The following is a 22,568-nucleotide window of genomic DNA, read 5'->3' on the forward strand; positions in this document are numbered from 1 at the left end:
ACAACAATCAGTTAAGATCCTAAATGGTTTATTACGTCCTTCACATCAAGGACCTTTTTTATCTGGCTGCCTGGATATCCTGAGCCAGTGATTGTCACCTCGGCCATACTTCCCCCTTCCTCTGGAGGTCATCTTTAGTCTTTTGGATGCAGATGTTTTTAATTGCTCCTAAGTATGGTGTCTGTAGCCTTGTTTATTGTCGGCTCATCCTTAGAAATTAATTCCTGCTGTAGCATGTAATGACAGCCACTGGGAAGACAAAGGCGTTTGTGCAGGCTCTGCTTATACCCCTGGAACACATTATTTTGGTCGTAGAGAATTGAAAAAATTCGTATTGTATATCTTCTAAATTATCAAAACTTCTATCATTCGTTATCAAGTGTATATGTCTAACCCAGATCTCTTGGCACTATATAGAGATTGGTGGGTGTTAATAAACATGTAAAAAGTCGTAGTAAAAAACTGAGCTACATAATCATATAACAATACATTCTATCAAGTTAACATTGAATCCTATTTTTCAAATTATTCATGAGGTGGTGGTCAATCCAGTTTTACAACTTCCCAAGCCAAGTTTGTGAATAACTAACCTCCAGATTAGAGGCCGACCGAAATTCGGTTTCGGTGCCGAAAGTTTCGGTTTCGGCCGAAACCAGAAATTCAGTTTCGGTCGGCCTCTACTCCAGATGTCTTTTGTGTGGGCAGGGGGAGGGGTGCTCCTTGGTCTTTGTTGTCTTGACGGAGGAGTTAACAGGTCTAACCCCACTGGATTTTTTTTGGAACCCGCTAAATCCAGATATATAAAAAAAAACTATTGCATTCAAAATTGGCAACATCAGTCTTAATATAATTTTCTGGAAAAAGCATATATACATCAACTGTCAGTAGCTGTCGCTCAGCACAATGCACGGCTGAGGAGTCTCTGTTGGTCTAGATATACGGGGGTGGGGGGGGGGGGCCTGACTTGTCCCGGCTCACACCACACTCGGATCTCTCTGCGTGAGAGGATGACTCATCCCTACTCACACCACACACGGATCTCTCTGCGTGAGAGAGGATGACCGATCCCTGCTTTGCCCCCAGACGCTGCAGCCGGGAGCCGAGCTGGATCAAGAGGCACTGCAGGAAATTCTCCCCAAGGTGAGACAGGTCCTAATGCTCTCTAAGAACCAGCTTTGCACCACGCGCAACATGCACACCATGCGCACCACACGCAATTCACGGGAGCGTCGCTTCACGCGTGACGCAACGGAGTGCCACCTGGCTGTGCTCCCTGCATGCGATGCATTACACTTGTCGGTGATGCATTTCTTACAAAGCAGACGTGTCATTAAGCTTGTGTGTGGGTAGGGGGCACAGCTGATGCATATATCAGTCATCTGAGTCAACCCATGCCACCTGGGTCTGTCCCATGACCTCCTGTCAGCGAGCCTTCGACACCTCATGTGACCTTAAAGTGCACCTGGATCTTGAAAAATTACTAAAAATTAGAAAATTAAATGAAGATTAAAAAAATGCGTAAACATCGGAATGTATGCTAATTTATGTAAATATGCGCACAAATTATGATAACGAGGGAGGTGATCATATTAAGTTATGCAAGTGTATGCGATTATGCTAATATTTGCAGTTATGATAATTAAGCTTAGCTTCGTTGTCTAGGGTCGTATTATCAATCGGGATAATACAATGAGTTGTATGACGTTATCCAAGTGTGATGTAATTATGCTAAATTAAGCTCGGCTTCGTTGTCTAGGGTCGTATTATCAATCGGAATAATACAATTATCCTCGTTATAACATTTACTGATTATATCTTAGTGTGTTTATGTCAGGTCTCCAAATTCAAATCTCAACGCAGGATACAGTTCTTATAATTAAGTTTATTATGCATGAACTCAGGAAGGAACCACTCAGATTCTTCTGTGTTAAGCAATTTTAATTTCTAAACAAAAACATAACACTCTAATATGCGAATACACTTATGATTGGAATTATCAACACAGTACCACTGGGGAAGTTCCCCTCATTGATCCGTACATTTAACCATCAATGATTACGTTGTCAAACTGGGAAACCGAACAATTGATTAATTCCACAGAGTAACACGAGCATATACGGCGATAGGGACTAGTCCTTAAACATGCATGCGACGATATTCATACGAAAGGCAATAAAAAGATTATTATATCCCGAAGGCAAAAGTACACGTCAATAGATTAATTGGCAAGATTCTATAATTAACGAAATGTCTTGGAACAATGGTGTGCAGCAGTGTATGCCTGCTTAGGCAAGATGCTTATCTTTTGGCTAAGGCTTCAATTAATTCGTGGGCAAGATTATGTGATCAAAAGAAAGGTTTAACACAATATTCTCCCTGTGAGCGTGTAGATTCGTAACGAAGGTTTCAAACGTTTAGTTTATATTGATTAATCTATTGGTAATTTTTGATGCGATTAAAAAGAAAAATAACGACTAATGTATTTATAAACGACCGTATTCATATCACTCATTGAGCAGCGAGGTTCTTCATTATCACTAATAGTTGACGCACCCTTGTCATTAGTCTTCTTATCATCAGTCCGGGTATGTGTTTCAGGTGCGTGTGGGGATTTGTCTCCTTGATCCTTATTGTTAGTCCGGGTATGTTTATGTATGTGAGCATGGTTTTGGTTCCCTTGGTCAATTCTTTGCGTCGAGCAGACGCCGGCGATGCGTGGTGGCGTGTGAATGTGGGCGTGTCATACGAACGGCTTCGGAGCTCCCCCTCTCGCTCGGGGCCTGTCCGCTGTTAGCTGCCGGCTCTCTCCGCTGCTGGATGAGCTGTGTCGGCACGATGCTTGTCCTTGAAGATGCTCGGTCGCTCTTGTCCCTCGTCCGCTGGCAAGCTGACACCTGTGCTCGGTGGCGGTGGCGGCGCTGCTGCGCGCTCTCTCCGGCTCCGTGTTCTCTGGCGGTGAACGATGCGCTCGCAGTAAGTTCGCTGGTGGCAGACACCCTTGCTCGATGTAGCTGGTTCTCTGTGATGCTGGCTTGGTCGATGCTTGGCGCTTTCCGCCCTTTCTCAAGGTTGATTGCTGGACGTTGCTCGTCAGCTCAACTCAAACTGCAGCGGCTCGTGGGAGCTGACACTCAGTGTAGAACGACTTTCGAGCAATACTTCTTCTGTCAGCGGTGAACTCGCACTAGGTAGCACATCGCTCCTCAGCGAGCCTCGCCATCCTTGGTTGATTGCAAAGCCCTTCTGTTGCTGGTGGTGATCTTCGGTAGCTGCTGGAGTCTTCTTCTGCTGGAGTCTTCTTCTGCTGGAGTCTTCTGAAATTGCTGGAGTCTTCTGAATTGTATTCGCACACCTCTTAAACGACCGTGAAAGCTTAGTACAATACAACTTATCACAATCCTTTACTTTGCAAGCGACTCAATACATCAGGATAAATGTAGAATAAACTTTCAGCGATACTGTCGGCCCATGCCGAACTCCGCTCTTAACAACACATCGCTACTTATCTCTGCGAGGCGACACCCATGGTTGATGTCGAGGCCATGTCCCTCTCTGAGACTCCCCGCAGCCTGCTCCCTTGCAAGACTGAATTTCACGATCTGTGTCCGTGCTTAAATGAAAATTCGCCCACCTCGGCTCGCCTTCTCACAAAGGACCGGAATTTCCTTTGATGTCACTCTGCGGTGGGGGAAGTTGGGCGTGTGTCCTGTGAGTGTGTGTTCTGATTCATTAAGCCATCTGTTAAGTCTGTGGAAAACAGATGCCCATTCTGCTACCTCGGTTTATTATTGCAATAAACTCTATGTGAGTTTCATTTCCCCCGCTTCCCCCTCTGCCCTCGTGGTGGGTGTGACATTCTTTGCCTCACAAAAGCTTTTCAAGTTGTGTCCTGTTGTACCGTTTGGAAGTTAAAACAAAAACTCATTTTACATCTTATTTTGTAGTTATGATTCTGTAAGTGACTCAAGGTATGTTTTGTAGCCGTGTTCACAGTATTTCCATCGTTGTTTGATTTATGTTTAAGGGGAGATGCTCTTTTGCCTGTGTGTGCAAATCTTGCTATCACGTGCTGCTGGGAGAACAGAGGCGGCTGGGAGGATTTTCTATGGAATACATTTATCTTGGTTATGTATGATTGACTTATTTCCCCTTTTATTCTTCTTGGCGACCCTCGGTCCAATACTTCATAATTATTATTTGGTATATTTTTATTCAAGATTTGTTATTCAGCATTGTTATTACCGAGTGTTTCTTAGGGTTTTATTAACCTTTGTTGTCTATCTGTATTCAGGGGTTTGTGCTGTTTTACTCGAGTTATGTTTTGGTGTCCTGAGGTTAGAGGTCGAAGTAAGTTTTCACTTAAGCTTTCTCGACTGCCGGAATTCATATTCCTTTTCTTTGTAAAGTCACGTCAATAGCAAGATACAAGAAACAATATGGGAGGTGAATGAGAGTAAAATAAGGTAATTAATAACTCTAAGGCCACCAATGTGGCTGCAGTCTGGTTTAAATCTGGTTGAGTGTGTTGACAGTCTATGTTATACACTTATTCTGGTCGCTAATTTTCGGATTTTTTCGTTAACTGAGATAACCTGTCTGCGTGGTTTTCGCTGCCCTGGACAAGCTGGCGACATCTGATTGGCGGCGACATCTGATTGGCGGCGGTCTTTGAAGTTGTGATGAGATATCCCCAGAATATCATTAGAGAACTCCCCCCTCTTTCCTTTGTACCAAGGTTTTTTTTGTATTACCTTTATCTCCGGCTGCCTGGTTTCTGAAAGGCAGCTGTTGTGTGGGGTGTGGGTGGTGGTTACATTTTTGTTTGTGCTCCAAGCGACCCCGCGATTGATTATTTGAAAAAATATTGGCAGAATTATTCTTAATATTGATAATGCAAAAAGGCCTATATATACAACAGATGTCACCGTCATGTTGTGGTGAATGGCGGGTATTGGTATGTGGGCAGTGGGATCCGATAAATATTAATTTAATCAAATTCATTCATGGAGCTTAAACAATGAAAATAAATAAACATTAATGGAGTTACATTGTGCCGAGCAAAGGGCATCCATTATTGTACTCTAAATATATATTCTTCCATGTACATGCTCCCCAATTTCACTAAGCCACACTGACCAGTGCGGTGCAGTATGGCCAACTTACCCCCCAGCTTGCATAGTGTGTGGAGGTCCCCCTCTGTGAGTCGATTGACAACATGGCTTACACGTGTCCACGTATATACACATTACTAATTACAATATTAATTATTTGAAAAACAGATTAAGATTTGGAGGAGGTCTTGACGGAGTTATTATGAATGAATAATCCAGGAGTGCTGGCTTTAAGCACATTTCATCAGATGCAGTGATAAAAAGGCAATGACATTGACGATGATCATCACGAGAGTGACGTGAAGACGAGTATAGCAGGCAGCGTGCGTGCATTTCTACCCCTCCACTGTCTCCCTGTCTCTCGCTGTGAGCGCAGCTGAGAGAGAAGCTGAAGGTAGAGACTGAGAGACGAGGTGAGGAGCACTCTGTGTCACTTACACTCAGCGTGTGTCACTTACACTCAGCGTGTGTCACTTACACTCGGAGTGTCATTTACACTGGGTGTGTCATTTACACTCCGTGTGTGTTACACTCCGTGTATGTCACTTACTCTCCGGAATTATCACAACTATCACAGAGCACTCACCTACAACAAAGATCCCCAGAATAGCCTCAACAGACTATTGGGGCAAGTGCTGTTAGCGTGCAGCTATGAAGGCCGGCAAGGCACACGAGGGTGTGGGTGGCCAGCACCATACCCGGCCGCCTTTGTCTCCTGAGTGGCAATGTTTACACACTGTGCCATGTCCTAATTTGAAGCTGAGTCGACCTAGAGGAGACCCAGGGCTGGTTAACTGGTGTTGACCATGACCGGAAACCGAACTTGGGTCACTGAGTTCGTAGAGCGGCACACTCACTGCTACACTACTGCTACCCACTCAGTAGTGTGTGACACAAACAACAACCGCCATTTGCCACTAAGTAACGGTAACCTCACCACGACGCTTGTGCCAGGCTATTGTGCACTTTAAGGCCACGTGAAGTATTGAAGGCTCGCTGGCAGGAGGTTACGGGACAGACCCAGGTGCTATGGGTTAATTGACTGAGGTGACTGGCAGTGTCCTTATGACCTGTTCCGGTTTGGCAGTAGAAGTCTCACTCCAGTCGAGTGGTATTACCTTTACATTAGCTGTATAACACTATGGGGAAGCTACCTGGCCTGTTGTTCCATATAAAGCTTCAGGTCTTCTCGGCCATAGTTATAACCTCTCTTATCTACAATTGCGAAGCGTGGGATTTGTAAGGAAAATCTGTGCCAGTTTGAAGCATTAAGTCTTTACTCCCTCCGTTCCATCCTAGGTATAAACACCCTGGATTGTATGAGGAGTGCACAGATCCTTGAAAGTTCTGGACACATTCCCATCCGTGAGCTCTAGCAGTCCAGGCTGCGTTCACTAGGTTATATAGCAGGCATACCCAGTCACTGCATGCCCAAGTAGCTTCTGTTTTACTAGATAGTGGGAGCTAAAGCCTGGAAAGAATGTTACCGTGCAGTTGGAAGCATTTGGCCTCCCAACAACAATGGAGGGCAGACGGGCCATACTCAGAACAATAAGCATAGCTCCAGCTGGTTAAAACAAAATAATTTGGCACAGCGGAGATCAGTCATCTCAGTCAGTCAACCCATAATACCTGGGTCTGTCCTGTGACCTATCAGTGAGCCTTTCGACACGTTACGTGGCTGAAAAATGCATCGAGCCTGGCACAAGCACTGTAGTGATTATTATTGTTGAGTGTTGTAATAGTCTTACACTGCGAATGAGTGTCTCACAGTGAGTGATGCATGAGTGTAAGAGTGGCGCTGTCTTGGTTCACACAGATTACAGGCTCGAGTGGGGAGACATCGCCTTTCCCCGGAACCGCATCTTTAGGGAATGGCCCAAGTCAGAGAACGGCAAAGTCTACGTACCCTACAAGGTGTCCCTCGCCTTCTGTGAGTGTTCCGCCTCAAGTGTTAGACACGTGCTGGTTAAAGTAATAATGGGTTAATTCCTTTTTATTCAAGCATTAACAATTAAAAAATTTGATACTTGGTTTCCTAAGATCTGCAGCTTCTTTCAAGACATACACCACCATAATCATACACACTTAACTTCTTTTTCTATGTGCAGCTGGGTGCCTCTTTTGTCTAAAACGATGCTTTCGCTATTTTGCCTCCAGACATTTTTCTATTAAAACGTTTGCATGAAATAATTTCATTTTATTATCACTCTAATGATTTAAGAAGCCACAATAAAGGTTTTTTTGGGTTAGATTGCGTCAATATAAATGTGCTGTGAAACCTGCCACCACCCGATGCAGCCAATTAGTCACGTAAACAAAATATGCCAATTAGTTACTACTTCAGCATACCAGTGTGTTGGAGAGTAAACCCACCATGGGAGACGAAGGCCTACGTGTTAAACTGCCTTAAGTAGCCACCTACATCTAAGCCATTGCTGCTGCTACAGAAACTGCAACATTCCTCTTTGGGAAAAAAGTGTTTTGGTTGTTCTTCAAATTAGCGTGAGAAAACGTTCTCAGAATTACCATTCAAATTAATCTGTAGAAAAAGTCCTTGAAAGACCTCGCACGCCCCGGTCATGAAATGCTAATTTTCCTGCTCTTTGTGCTTCATCCCTGTTCCTTGATTTTCGTGCGCCTAGTTCTTTCTGTGCCTTGTTCACACTCTTCATTAAAGACCGATACCTTTAGCTGCTTTTAAAATAAACTTTGAGCAATGATGTACCTCCCACCGCCGAGAGACTGGAAGGGGGACCAGATTGAAGGTAGAGTTCGCATGAACAGAGTGGCACTCGTTTAGAAAAAAGTGCAGCACCCAATGTGTAACGGGGTTTAAATTATGTAGAGCTGTGCTATGTGTGAATTTATAATCAATTGACCATAAACGCTTTTGGGCAAAGAGATTGCTGTGATAGGCTGTAGGCGAGTGGATAATAAGGAACATTTGTCTCTGAAGAAAAAAGTTACTCAATTACTTTGTAGGATTGGTGTGTGTACTTACATTCACCCAAAGATCAAACCATATCCCCAGAGCTTTGATTAATTGATATTTCCTTTGGAAAAGCGTTAGCAAAAATTATTTTCAATTCACAAATCATTGACCCTAGTGGAAGAGATGGAATTCTAACTCATGATTGGGATATATTCTTGCAGTTAGTGAATTAGTTATATGTATCTCACTATCACAAAAAATGCGCATCACATAGGATACAGAATCTCAGATAAAGAGGAAGTTCCAGATGTCATACTTGAAGAGGTCAACTCTGTCGATTGTAGTGTGAACAAGGGGATAGTTCCTGGACCAGATGGTATAATCATGAACATTATCAAAGAAGAGGGGCATTGCAATGACTAGAGGATATACATTTAGAACCATCATAGTGCATCAGTTATTATTGGCATGCATTCTGACATCACGCAAACTTTGACATCACAGGTCCAGTAATTATATTTTTTACGTCTGATAATTACCAATGACTTATATTAGAAGTAACATACCCTTTACACTATGGGAACCTCATTTGCCAGTAAAAATATGATAATTGGTTTTTTACCCTTCTATCTTGCCAGATAGAAGGGTAAAAAAAACAATTAACATACCCTTTATTCGGCATTTAATGTGATGTAATCACATTCCTTGATTTTCCTTTGATTACTTTATTTAAATTAACATACATACGACAAAGACGCTATCTGAGGCATCCCATCTGCTCTCAGGGACGAATAGTGAACGACCTCAGACCCTAGCGCTGTGGTAGCAAATAGAGAACATTTGTTGTAACTCTGTAATAAACATGACTCTCGATATATAGGACGTACAGCTTTACCTTCTTATATACATGTTATAATCATACAAGTAGGCCTCTAACTAAGCCTAGAGAGGCTCGAATCGGGAATCATGACGATTCCTCAAGTCGCCAGGTGGGGGACCGTGATATGAAGATTTTACACGTGCAGAGAGTCCACTTCGTGTTTTTTCATGAATCTGTGCCGCTCACTCAACACAAGTTGTTTAGAAATTAGAAAGGCCAGATACCAACGCTGTCAAATACATGCATTGGGGACTCAGTGAATGAGTCATAAGTCAATAAGTCACACATGATTGGTGCTTTCCAAAGACAATAGAAACCATGACAAGACTAAAACAATGAGGAAATCACTGCACCTCACCATCAGTGGCCCCCGGTTCCCTCCCCAGGGAGGAGGCTCCTGCTGCTGCGGTGCCGCTTGTGTTGCCATCGCTATAACAAGTGCACAGTGGCCAGCGTGATCCGTTATCTAGCTCCTCTCACACATGGCGACTTATGTGACTCTTGAGTCTCCCTGTGTCTCATCGCACAGTTGATGGCGATATCAAGAAGATCGAGGAGGCGGCGCTGGAATTTAAGAAGAAAACGTGCGTCCGGTTCATCCCTCGCTCCAACGAGACCGACTACATCTATATCCACGCGTGGGAGGGGTGAGACACAGAGACCACGGAGACTACGTAGAAAGGGACACTACAGAAACACGGACACTATAGAGACATGGCTATTACAGACACACAAACACTACAGAGACATGGACACTGCGAAGACATGGACACTGTGGAAACAAGAACACAATGTGACAGATACTTCAAAGACACTGACTCTACAGTCTACATAGATGCAGACGGTAGAGAGACTCAGACGCTGCAGAGACATGGACATTTTTCTGTCCCTTTTTGATATTTACACCCAATAATCACTAATGGCAGTAAGTGCAATGTGGAATTGATAGCCTAGTTAGGAGGTCTGGTCATATGACGCTTGATAATTTACAATATCTAACACAAACAGGTTTGGAATTGCTATCCAGATTGAGGGTCCCCTGATCACATGACTATACAGAGGCTGGTTCAGCTGTTTTAAAATGCAGAAGAGAAGTTGCAATCCTGTACCCACAATACTTGTGATTAATTCTGTAGACTCCATGAGTGTGTTAGTTCATGGCATATAACAGGTTTCAAAGACAGAGTTACACAGCATTCCACATGTGCTCTGATAATAAGGCCTACTCAGGCACAAGCATTAGCAGCTCAATTTGTTAAAGACTGAGAGATATTGTGAGTCACTCTTGAAATAGCTGCCCTGCATAAATCTTAATGGTATATCCAACGCTCCCTAGAGCAAGGATAATGAAGTATGCTTTGTTATAACCCTTTGTTTTAATTCTTGGACAGTGATATTTCAGTTCAGTCTGTACTGTACTGTATACTCGCCACAGTGGTGAAGTATGGCAAGTGTCTGCTTAGGCATTTAAAACTGCTTGATGTAATGGAGCTGTTTGCCACTGTGCATTTGATGAGGGAATTAAATGTTCAGTTAGCTCATGACTTCTGTTTTTTTATGTGTACAGTTTTACCCAGTAATGGATCCATCACCACTCAACTTTGGTGAAGGCCATGCTCATTAACCATATCAAGTTCAGAAGATCAGTCTGAGTTTAGACTGTGTTTATGAACCAGGGTTGATAGTCTGAATAGATGTATTCCATTTATGTGCATTGAGGTCAGAACACACGAAAGTAACACAGACACTACATGGACATGGACATAACAAAGCCATGGACACTACAGAGTCATAGACACATCCATGGTAAATTATTTTCTTGGCCAGTACCCTCTGCTTGTTGGACCAAGGAGTAAATGTCTACAGACCTGCCCAATTCAGGGGATTGTGAGGTAATAGAGCCCAGTGAAGTGGCCTGATGTGTAGTCTCGACCAGAGCAGCATCTCCGTAGTGGAGGTCATGTGCTCCAGAAGGACTAGGATATACCTTGTCTTGGTTACCAGTCGGGTTTGCAGCTCTTGAACCTGCTGGCTTATGAGAAGTGCCTTGTAGTGTCGAAGCTGCATCTGACCTTAGTCCATCCAGATGTTGGTTCCAAGATGATAGATAACTGAGTCATTTGGAGGAAGCAATTGGCTTGGTTCACCACCCAACCATGGTCCTTGAGCAATTTAAGGACTACATCATTCTCCAGCTAGAGTTTGAGACGTGTTGCTGCTCTGATCAGGTCACCAGAAGTTCATGAGTCGCTTGGTGAACAGCCTTGGAGCAGAGGCCAGGCCGAATAGCGATGGCCAGTACGTGTAGTGTTGCGCTAGAGCACAGAGCCACAGCTACTGGAAGTACCGCAGGTGCATGGAAACATGCAGGTAGGCATGCATTGCAAGTAAGGCATTTAGCATTCTTACATCTAGGATTACCATTGAAGTGCACATAACTTTTCTGACCATGAAACATCTGGAGTAAAACCCCAGTCCTTATTGATTGGCAGCAACATATTGAATGGCTTGAATGTTGAGAAGTAGTGACATTTCTTTGGTGAGCGTCTGAGAGAGCTCTGGATGTTCCGGCGGAGATGAATGCTTGAACTCATTGAAACGTGGGGCTCCTGGAAGTCCAGCTTATAGCCTTGTTCCCCAATGACTCAGACCCATGTGTCCGGTGTCGTACATGCCCACATAGGTATACAGTCACCTATGCATGCAGGAGACTAGGGGGACCAGCCGCTTTACTTGGCACTAACAGTGCTGCTAATGCTTGTATGCCATGGTGGTTGTCAGTTTGGCACTGTGGGTATTTGAGCTTCTCCCTTGTTCTGCCTCCGGCAAAGCTGGACGTGTAGGCTGGTTTCCTGCTGCTGTACCGGGACTGGTGTCTGGAGGCCTGCAGGGGACAAAATGACTTATGTGCCTCTGCCTTCTTGCCATCGTAAATCGTTACATCAGGTCCTTGTGAGAGTGGCTCTCCCCTTCGAATAGTACAGTACACAAGACCACCCTTGAATTGGTGGGCAGCTTTTGTCCCCTTATGTCAGATCACCCTTCTGCCCGTTACAGCAGAAGCCACCATCAGGGATGTGTTTTTGAACAAGTATCTTCTCGCGTCGAGCTAGGCCTGGTGAAACTCCTGGTCCTCCTCTATGGGCCTGAGAGAATTTCCATCGACTCGGGAATGAACTTGGCTATGAACGCCATGTACGTAGAGATGTATATGGCGGAAGCTGCAGTACAATGACCTTTATCCATGCCCCGTTCGTAGCAACAGGGTGACCTTGGTGCACCTTCACTACCATAGCCGCAACCACATGTGGTATGAAGCGAATGTATAAGGGTCCACCTTGCCCAGTGCATAATGGGCATTGAGGTTATGCCTGGTCCATGTTGCCTCGGCTGGTTTTGCCCATTCCCCGCAGATCTACTTCATCAGAGACTCTGGAAGCGGAAGAGTTGTATTTCTTGCTGGCAGACCCCTGGTAAGAATTGGCTTCGACTTGATTGGCTCGAGTTGTTTTGGTTTCAGAAGCTTGAGCTTGATCTTCCTCGTCAGTGAGCACAGGCAGTCATGTGGGAACGTCCATTTCTCAGTTCTCTCTTTGACGAATCTCGGTCCAAGGATTACTCTTACCAATGAGGAGTTATGTCGCATATTCGGTCTTTTCCAACTTGGCTCTCCTCTGAACAACTTCTTTGTCACAGCCTCCTGCATGAAGGTGTGCATCTGATGCTTGTTCAGCTGCATCTCAGGTTCCTGGAGGTTGATGCTTCCGCAAGCAAGAAATGGGATAAGTGGCACTGATCTCTATCCTGTGACATCCTGTGACAACAAGATGTTCTTGTCTGCCCTAGCAGATTGCGGGGTCTGTGGCAAACACATCAGCTGTCTGGTCTGGACCATAAGGGCCTCCATAAGGGCCTCCAGAGCTGCTCTGTCACTCTGATGAGGACGTTCTTGCCCGCATGGAATGTGCGGTCAAGTTCCCGACGAGGCTTCTGTTAGATCCATCCCCCTTGTCCACCTCTTCTCCTAGAAGAGAAGTCTCCCCCGCGATGAGATCCTCTTCCCTGGACGGCTGGTCAGAAGAACTGACAAGCGCCTCCATTACTAACCGTCTTCCATTGTTTTCATCTGGTGTGGCGGCTTGGATCTCCTAGATTCGCACAATGTGTATAAGTCTGCCCGCTGTACACCCCGAAGTTGTCCGAGCCTTTATCGACAGATTTGCTGGCTCTACGGCTGGCCTGAATAATAAAGTCGCCACGGGGAGTGGCTGACGTGTAGTGGCTCTGACAGTCCTGGTGGCACTCCAGAGAAAAATGGTGACCGCAAGTTGCCGCGCAATCTAAGCACGAGCCATGCTCTGGGCTGCAAGGCTTACATGACATGACCCTTTTTGTGGGAACGGTGACATACCAGGGGGTGCACACTTCAGAAGACTTGCCTCTCACAACCTGCTAACAGAGGGGGCCTCTTTGATGGTGAAACATTGGAGGAAAGTTGTGAGGCAATTTGTGTAGCTTAGCCCACTTGGCAGTTTTTACAGCCAATGACTTCTCTCTCGTTTATTGAAACAAGAGAGATTATCGCAGTCAGCAAGTTATTCTTATCATAATTGACTTCAAGACACGTAAAACAAAAAAGTGGATGTTGGCACTCATTTACAATGCACACCTACAGTACATAAGCGAACTTTTAGGCGACAAGTGTGTAATGGCATTAAAATAACAACAGTTAATCAAGCTATGTCACGAGTATTAGAGTTTTTTTTTTATTTGGACGTGCATCAAAAACCAGACAGTCCAAAGAGCGAAAAAAGAGGCAAGAAAGGATAGACATACAGTTTCCTAATTGTTTGAGAATCTGCATTAATATATCGTAAATATGCAACTATTAACTAGGATGGTTCTATCCTGAGCTGCAACTTGTCCCCAGGTGCAGAAAGAAGTGAAACTTATAGGGGGTGGAGAAGTGTGACGATGGCCGGGACGGGAACTTTGTGCCCACCCACGAAAGCCTTATCTGCAGCACATCCCGTAGCTGGAGGGGAATTGCTACATTTTAAGAATAACATTGGAGCATTTACCGGTATAGGATGAAGAGAAATGCCAATTTTTTCCATGTATACATCATAGCCCGTACTGGGGCTGTTCTGAGCCAGCGTGGCGTGGGTCAGGAAGCATAGGTTACTATCCTACTCCACAAGGCAAGCTATGCAACTGATATACCAATGTGTGACCTAAAGACATATAGATGACGTGGTGGAGCTGTGTTTACGTTGAACTGATGGACCTCAGGTGAATTGCACACTTAAACACGTTCCTTCGGAGTGGGCAGGTAGGAACTTGGTTGGACAGCGCATTCGTGCACGACAGACAGACAAATAATCCCTGGTGGGCAGTGTGGAACCTGTTGTTCCTACCTGTATGTATAAAAGATAACTTGACTTTAGGTAGCCAGGCAGCCAGCCCCTTTAACTATCGCCACCCCCCTCCCTTAGACCCCTCCCCTGAGCACACCCCCCCCATATCCTTAGGCCCCTCCCCTGACCCCCCCCCTTAGGACCCTCCCCTGACCACCCCTCCCTCAGGCCCCTCCGCTGACCCCCCCCCCCTCAGGCCCCTCTCCTGACTCCCTTCTTCCTTAGGCCCCTCCCCTGACCCTCCTCCCTTAGGCACCTCCCCTCTCCGGACCCGGCAGTAGGTCTCCACCAATCAAAGAGCTGTTTATGTTATATATTTATTTATGCACGACAGACAGACAGTCAGACAGACAATAAATCCCTGGTGGGCAGTGTGGAACATTGTTCCTACCTGTATTATCCCAGCTATTTGCAGGGCTTGGCCCAGAGCCAGATTCGAATATCTTGAGCCAAGCGTAGTATGGCTAGGTTCTGGCTCCGTAAGACACCAGTAGAAAACCACTTTTCCTGTGCTGGCCCCGTGCTGGCATGGCATGGATGTGCAAGTGGAAAAGGGGTATAAGGGAGACAACTGAGTTCAATAGTGATAGACACATTAGCCTTGCACTGCATATACAGGCAGACCTCGCTTAGCGCTCAAGATGCGTTCCTGGAGAATTGAGCTTGAATCTAATCGGCGTCAAAAGGGGTCATTATACCATTGTAGATATGGAGGTGCATTCCCGACAGCGTTTTCTTCTAAATGGGGTATAGATAATAGCACTCGTAATAATACAGATGTAAATATTAATTTCATGAATAAAAATAATATATACTTTAATTTTTTATTTATTATGGACTGTAATCACCAGTGCTTCCTACTGTATACCTACATGGCACAGCGGTGGGAGACGGGGTTGGAGGAGCTACTGCCGGGAAGATGGGCCAGGCTTAGACCCGTATCTACCTGACACTCACCAGCCTTAACTCACCTTAGCATTTGCATTTTAAAATCCAAAATAATATTTTTCCTTGACACTTTGGTAAAATTGACATAATTAACACTCGCAGGCCTTTTTCCAGACATTAAGGGTCGAATTTGCAACAAAAACGAAAATAAGGCAAGAGTGAGACCATGGCAGAGCAAACAAAAGTCAGTGAGCGGGGTGTGTTTAAAAAAAAAACTGGTGAGCACTTGGCTCAGACCGTACGTCGCTCTGATTGGCTGAGCGAATGTAAACAAAGATGGCGGCGGGTGCGCTTCCTTGTGAATTGCTGTGTTCTCTCGTAAGCACATTTTAGATTCTTGGATTTTGGTAAAAGTTTTATCCAGGACAAAGAGCATTATAACGAATCAGTGTTATACTGGGTAGTGCTAAGTGAGTTCTGCCTGCATATAATTTGTTCATGAAGATCTCAATTCAGAAAGCAACCATGTTCAAAAGCTGGATTTAGAAATGGTGGTTTGTATGTACCTTATACATGCCATGCAGAGAATAACTACATATCAGAAGGGAAGTTATGCAAGGAGATACACTGTTGCCAAAGTTTCTTATAGCAACAGTTGAATAATTTTTCTGAAAATTGGAAAGGAAAAATAAATATTAATCACCTCGGTTTTGTCAATAACAATATCCGCCATTCGCCACTCAGTGACGGTGACGTCACTGTGGCACCTGTGCCAGGCCAGGTGCACTTTGAGGCCACATGAAGTGTCAAAGGCTCGCTGACAGGAGGTCATGGGTTGACTGACTGAGATGACTGGTAGATGCACCAGCTGTGCCCCCTCCTGTGCCAACTTGCTGCATTTTAGCTCCCGGCGCTCCGCTCGTTGTTTTGAGTGTTGCTTCTCTGACCTCCGTTGTTGGAGGGCAACTGCCTCCAACTGGCCAGTAGGGTCCTTCACAAGCCTCCTCCATAGTTATGAGTTATTATATAGTTAGATCATTATAACAAGCAATCAGAATGAGTAACAGGAAATAGTTGAAGAGCTTAATAAATTAAGGGAAAACACGTTTAATTTGCATTGTCTGGCACCCCCTCCCTTGGTCATCCCTTTAATGTTTCATGTTGCCTAACTATCATTCCTGTATCTACAGGTCCCTTTTATTTCTTTATGACTCTGCTTCAATCCAAGGAGTTTATGCCTCGGTATAGAAACTCAAATGGCTGAACACGCGCTGACCCCTAGGGCCCTCAACATGACCTACCTTTCTCACTCATCCCTCCCGTTCCGGTGATCATTTCATCTGCTCGATTTAAATGTTCTCAATACCCGCTCCACTCAGACCGGTCCTTCACCATTTGTATAACTTGCATCTTGAACTGCTTAGCCCCAGAAACAGCCAAGGATTACCTCAGTTTCCCTCCCCGTGCCGTCGCCCTTCAGTCATTCATTCGTTTAAACATTTGTTGTCAGTGGTAGTGTCGTTTATGGTGAAGGGTTGTATTATAATATGTGTGGGTGTGTGATGATAATTATATGTATATGATAGAAGTGAGATCCTGGACTCCTGCAAGGTAATATCTCTTGTCCAATGACCATGTTGTTATAACGAAATCAACTTTATTCTAAAAATTCGTGGAAAAGATGGCACAAATAGAGTCTATCATCATGTCACTGCAAAAGCTGGTTATCTCTAAGCGGGATGATTGACATTCATTTTCTAAACTGTGGGCAAGTGGGAATGGAGTCTATTGCGGTTGTCTCTGCAGGAACTGGTCGTTCCTCGGCTGTAAGGGTAGGGACCAGGCGCTGTCCTTGGACCCCGGCAAGGTGACCAAGGGCGTTGTTCTGCACGAGTTCATGCATGCGCTCGGCTTCTACCATGAGCACAGCCGCAGCGATCGCGACAAATACATATTGGTGCTGAGTGACAACATCAAGCCAGGTACGTGGCTGCCTCTGAGTTTCTGCCAAAGAAGGTTTCACTTCGCATTGAACAAGTGGTGGCAATATTTAATTGGCTAGGAGGACACTGCCTTTTCTGTCACAGCTGATAAAGGTAGCTGCCCAATTGATATGTTAGACAGCCCTCATGGATGTGTAATGTACGACTCCGGAGACAAAAAACTGTAGAGGCACCTTCTTATTTATTACTCGCAACTTGTACTAGTACACTCGCTAGTGCATAACCCAACAATGACCACCTAGCAACGACGGCGCTGACTAGATAGCTGGCTAACGATCTAACAGCGGCAACGTCGAGTGATGACAAAGAAGGCAGTGATGACGGCAACGACGAAGATGGCAGCAACGATGAGACGACCCTAACTCCCACGGACAGGCCCGAGCTCCCTCTCTCGCCCCCTTTTATGCTTCCAGCACGGCCTGGCCACGCCCCCCTTCTCGAACCATCTCGCTGGTTCTGGGAGCTTAAAGATGGATCCCTTTCATGACCCTTGGCCCAGTTCTCTTATCCCTTCCATGAACCTTGCCCCAGTTCTTCCCCTTGGGTGAGTACATCCGCAATTGCTACTCCTGATCACCAGTCGGCGCTGCTACACTACAGATGTATCTGTTCATTTCACTCCTAAATATTGCTGTGGACAAGGTACAATTGTTGAAGCTATCATTATGCCACTTTTTAACTTATGTAACACTGCTTATATATCAGCTACTAATGAAACACTAAACAGACAAATCCCCCTTTATTATAAAGAACCCACTATTGTGACCTCTACTTAAAATCTCACATCACTTGATACAAGCATAATTCTACATTGGGCCCTGTTCATCCATACAATCCTTATTGGAAAATCTGCACTATACTGAGCTAAATCAATAATCCCACTGTCAAACCCAAGAAACCTACGACGTCCATCCAATTGTCTTTATACTATTGTAGAGGAGTAAAATACGCCGTGCAAACTGTTAACAGAGGGCAACCAAGGGCGAGCAGGTGCGCATGTGCAACATGAGATTGCACGGGCAAACCGTCACCTAATTAAGGGGAGAAGCAGGTGAAAACAGGGGTCGACCGGTTGTGCACGTTGAGACCGGAGGAGTTGCCCGGGAGACGGGAGATAAGGGGTGATTAATGGGCTGACAGACGCCAACCTGGCGAGAGCCTAAAGAGACACACGAGAGGTCTCAGATAATTGGCAGGAGGATATAAGCGGGAGGCTGTGTGAGCGAAGGGGAGTTGTTGCTGGGGACAAGAGTGAAGACATCTTGCCGCTGCCGCTCAAGCCGTCAACGGACCTCAACCCTCACAAGTCGCCGGGCGGGTGATGGTTGATCCCCCCACCCGGGACAGATGAGTGAGTAGGTCTGAGGGAGCGTAGGTGAGGGCAGCGGTGGAGTGTGTGAAGCCTCTGTGTGTGGAGACGCTTTGTACGGAGATGCTTTGTGTGGAGACGCTGTGTGCGGAGACGCTGTGTGCGGAGACGCTGTGTGCGGAGGCGCTGTGTGCGGAGTCGCTGAGAGCAGAGCGCAGGATAGCGAGGTGAAGGGTAGATAAGAGTGAGGAGAAGAAACATAAATGACCGTATAGATAGTTATAGGAGTGCCTACAACTGGTGCATAAAAAGGTTAATAAAGTGTAAGCAGGTGACTTGTTACAACGTGTCAGTCTGAGTGATTTACAAAAGAAGACACTACACTATCACAAGAACAAGAATTAGAATAGGTGACAAAACCTTTGCCGTAGTACCAACGTTTTGGAACAACCTTGTTTCCTCCCTAAATATCCTAAATCTTCCTTCAAAAAATATCCTGAAGCAAAAGATTTGTGCTGGATACAACCACATTGCCCAATGTAATTTGTAACTTTAATACTTACCCGTGCATCGAAAGTTAAATTCTGTAGTTTTCTTACCTTTCCCAAGCTCGCATTTATTGTTGAAAATCGAAAGGAACTTATATACTTTTGCAATTTGTACTTATATATTTTTATCTATTTTACATATTTATTTTTAGTGATTTTCTTACCTTTTTTATTCTTTCCACTCCAATCGTTTTTGTATTGTTTATTGTAACTTTCTGACCCACCCCTACTGGACATCTATGAAAAAGAGCTTCATAGCTAATCAGATTTCTCCACGATGAATAAAGATTCTGATTCTAATTATAGCTGTAAAACAATTCTAGCAATAAGGGTGGAGGCGATTGAGCAGAGTTAGGCAGCAGAGAGAATAAGGACAACAGGGCTTCTCGTCTGTGTCCAAACTGGTCACTCCAGCCTACAAACCTTTAGCAACTGAGCTTCACACGCAGTCCCTGAGCCTTCACTGCACAGAACCTTTCAATAGATGCTGCTTAATCATGAACACCAGTTATGTGAGAGAGAGGGTACTTATTGTTGTTGTTTTTTAAGCAAAATGTGTTGTTTAATTGAAGCATGCTCTACTTTAATGTCAATATCTGTTTTCAGAATGGAAGGATGCAATGGTGAAAACAATACTCCATGATACCAACCGTGAGACCAATACGACAACTCCGTATGACTACAGCTCCATCACCCACTACGGCATGTACGTGGTGCTTCCAGGTTTTACCTTCACAGGAATTGTGCATGAGAAATGTGTAATATTCTGTATTTTAGTGTAAATCATTTTAAATTCTCATCTGATTTTCTTATTCAATCACACAGTTCTGTTGTAACAAAGGTTAATGTGTGTAATTGGTTGAATCACAATGGAAAACAAATATTTATTTTACAGGACTTGTAACCAGGGAGTTGAACCGATATATTTTTGGGTATGGTTCTGGTTAACCCAAAACTGATTGAACTGATTGAACTGATTGCAGTTCAGTTTAACACGTAGGCTTTCGCGACCAATGTCATCCATAAGAGGTTTTGTGGCTTGACTAGTGACGAATTGACATGCTCTGTTTATGTGACAACTCTTATTAGTTGGCTGTGTTGGGTGGTGGCGGGTTTTAAAGACACATTTATATATTTACGCGATCTAACCCAAAAAAAGCCTCTTATGGATTATTGCGGTTCATTTATTTCAAAATGGGCTCGAATGGTTCGGTTCCACTTATCTGTTTTCTACAACTGGGGGGAAACTTTTATGATAGTACAAATAAACTAAATGGCAAAAGAAAGACCTCTTGGGTAGCATACATTGTAGGATACACAAGGTATTTTTTTTTAGCTAATATGCAATATATGTGTAGGACTCATACTGACGCGACAGCTTCTTTGTCTTCTTGTTTCTTTCGGTAAAGTCACGTAGAAGGGAAGTAATAAAATAATAAAAATAAAACATAATAAAAAATTCTCACGACGTTTCGGCTACAACGCAAGCAGCCGTCTTCAGGTGAAGAATGAGACACTACCAAACTAGGAGCTTATATATAAGCTGCATTGGGGGTTGAAGAGCGCCTTAACAAAAAGAATGTGCATGTGAAGAGGGATTTAGCATATTCATGGAAAATGCGTAGGCGTTGGGCGGGGGGGTGTCAAAGTCATATTATGCCCATGCATTATGCAGGATCAGCAGCAACCAAGGGGGGTGCAGGGATTAGCAGTAACACAGGAAAGGAATGTTAATGATATGTAGCTGCAGTTACTCAACAACCACGTAGAAAACTAAAGTATAAACTACATAAAAAACTAAAGTATAAACTGCATCGCACCATCAGTATACTTACTATACTCTATAATAAGCTGAGTTACTAACAGCAAGTAATACATTACAATTTTACCTCGTAAAAATTCTATAATATGCTTCCATCTAAACCTTATTCTCTTACATCACACGAGCATATACCGTACTATATACTGCCATAGATAAACCCAACATTAAATTATATACTGTATTGCTGTAAACCAACCTATATCTTATACATTTAATATCACACTATGTATTATTCTACACACCCTAATGTGTATCGAAATGGTTTATTACGTCCTTCCAATGATTGCTGAGCCAGAATCCATCTTCTCGGTTAAAATTGTCTCTGTGTTTGTATATGTGGATCGCCTCATGAACGAATCTCTCATGATAGCCAGATGGCTTGCAGAGAACCTCTGTCTTGGAGAAGTCAATATCATGTGAGCCCACTGAGTTGTAACAGTGATCTGCCACGGCTGAGGTGTTAGTCCTACCGTGTTTCAGGTCAGCTTTATGTTCACGGATGCGGTCCGAGACATGTCGTTTGGTTTCACCAATGTAACTGCTACCACAGAGGTAGCAGTTACATTGGTGAAACCAAACGACATGTCTCGGACCGCATCCGTGAACATAAAGCTGACCTGAAACACGGTAGGACTAACACCTCAGCCGTGGCAGATCACTGTTACAACTCAGTGGGCTCACATGATATTGACTTCTCCAAGACAGAGGTTCTCTGCAAGCCATCTGGCTATCATGAGAGATTCGTTCATGAGGCGATCCACATATACAAACACAGAGACAATTTTAACCGAGAAGATGGATTCTGGCTCAGCAATCATTGGAAGGACGTAATAAACCATTTCGATACACATTAGGGTGTGTAGAATAATACATAGTGTGATATTAAATGTATAAGATATAGGTTGGTTTACAGCAATACAGTATATAATTTAATGTTGGGTTTATCTATGGCAGTATATAGTACGGTATATGCTCGTGTGATGTAAGAGAATAAGGTTTAGATGGAAGCATATTATAGAATTTTTACGAGGTAAAATTGTAATGTATTACTTGCTGTTAGTAACTCAGCTTATTATAGAGTATAGTAAGTATACTGATGGTGCGATGCAGTTTATACTTTAGTTTTTTATGTAGTTTATACTTTAGTTTTCTACGTGGTTGTTGAGTAACTGCAGCTACATATCATTAACATTCCTTTCCTGTGTTACTGCTAATCCCTGCACCCCCCTTGGTTGCTGCTGATCCTGCATAATGCATGGGCATAATATGACTTTGACACCCCCCCGCCCAACGCCTACGCATTTTCCATGAATATGCTAAATCCCTCTTCACATGCACATTCTTTTTGTTAAGGCGCTCTTCAACCCCCAATGCAGCTTATATATAAGCTCCTAGTTTGGTAGTGTCTCATTCTTCACCTGAAGACGGCTGCTTGCGTTGTAGCCGAAACGTCGTGAGAATTTTTTATTATGTTTTATTTTTATTATTTTATTACTTCCCTTCTACGTGACTTTACCGAAAGAAACAAGAAGATGAATCCCTGCAGTCACGAAAGCTTTAAATCGAAATTTAGCTTCTTTGTCTTTCTCGGTTCTTTATTAGCGCGTATAGTTCACATCTCCTCCGTCGGCATCACTCAATGTCCCTCCATACTC

At 44.1% G+C, this 22,568-nt stretch overlaps 1 protein-coding gene across 4 annotated transcripts in view; it reads left to right on the plus strand.

Moving 5' to 3' along the window:
- Positions 1–22,568, plus strand: part of LOC133359160 (uncharacterized) — a 195,292-nt gene that overhangs the window by 68,626 nt on the left and 104,098 nt on the right. For all 4 annotated transcript variants that reach the window (XR_009757154.1, XM_061577563.1, XM_061577564.1 and 1 more), the window contains exons 9-14: positions 1,084–1,140; positions 5,488–5,524; positions 6,931–7,044; positions 9,456–9,573; positions 17,038–17,213; positions 19,698–19,797. Coding sequence is in view for 3 of the 4 variants with exons in the window: in XM_061577563.1 (XP_061433547.1) it covers positions 1,084–1,140; positions 5,488–5,524; positions 6,931–7,044; positions 9,456–9,573; positions 17,038–17,213; positions 19,698–19,797 (602 nt within the window). In the remaining variant the exon portion in view is untranslated. The remainder of the gene's footprint in view (positions 1–1,083; positions 1,141–5,487; positions 5,525–6,930; positions 7,045–9,455; positions 9,574–17,037; positions 17,214–19,697; positions 19,798–22,568) is intronic.

The sequence above is a fragment of the Lethenteron reissneri genome, chromosome 64 (genome assembly GCF_015708825.2).
Source record: "Lethenteron reissneri isolate LAM-NWPU_2019-01 chromosome 64, ASM1570882v1, whole genome shotgun sequence".
Taxonomy (NCBI): domain Eukaryota; kingdom Metazoa; phylum Chordata; class Hyperoartia; order Petromyzontiformes; family Petromyzontidae; genus Lethenteron; species Lethenteron reissneri.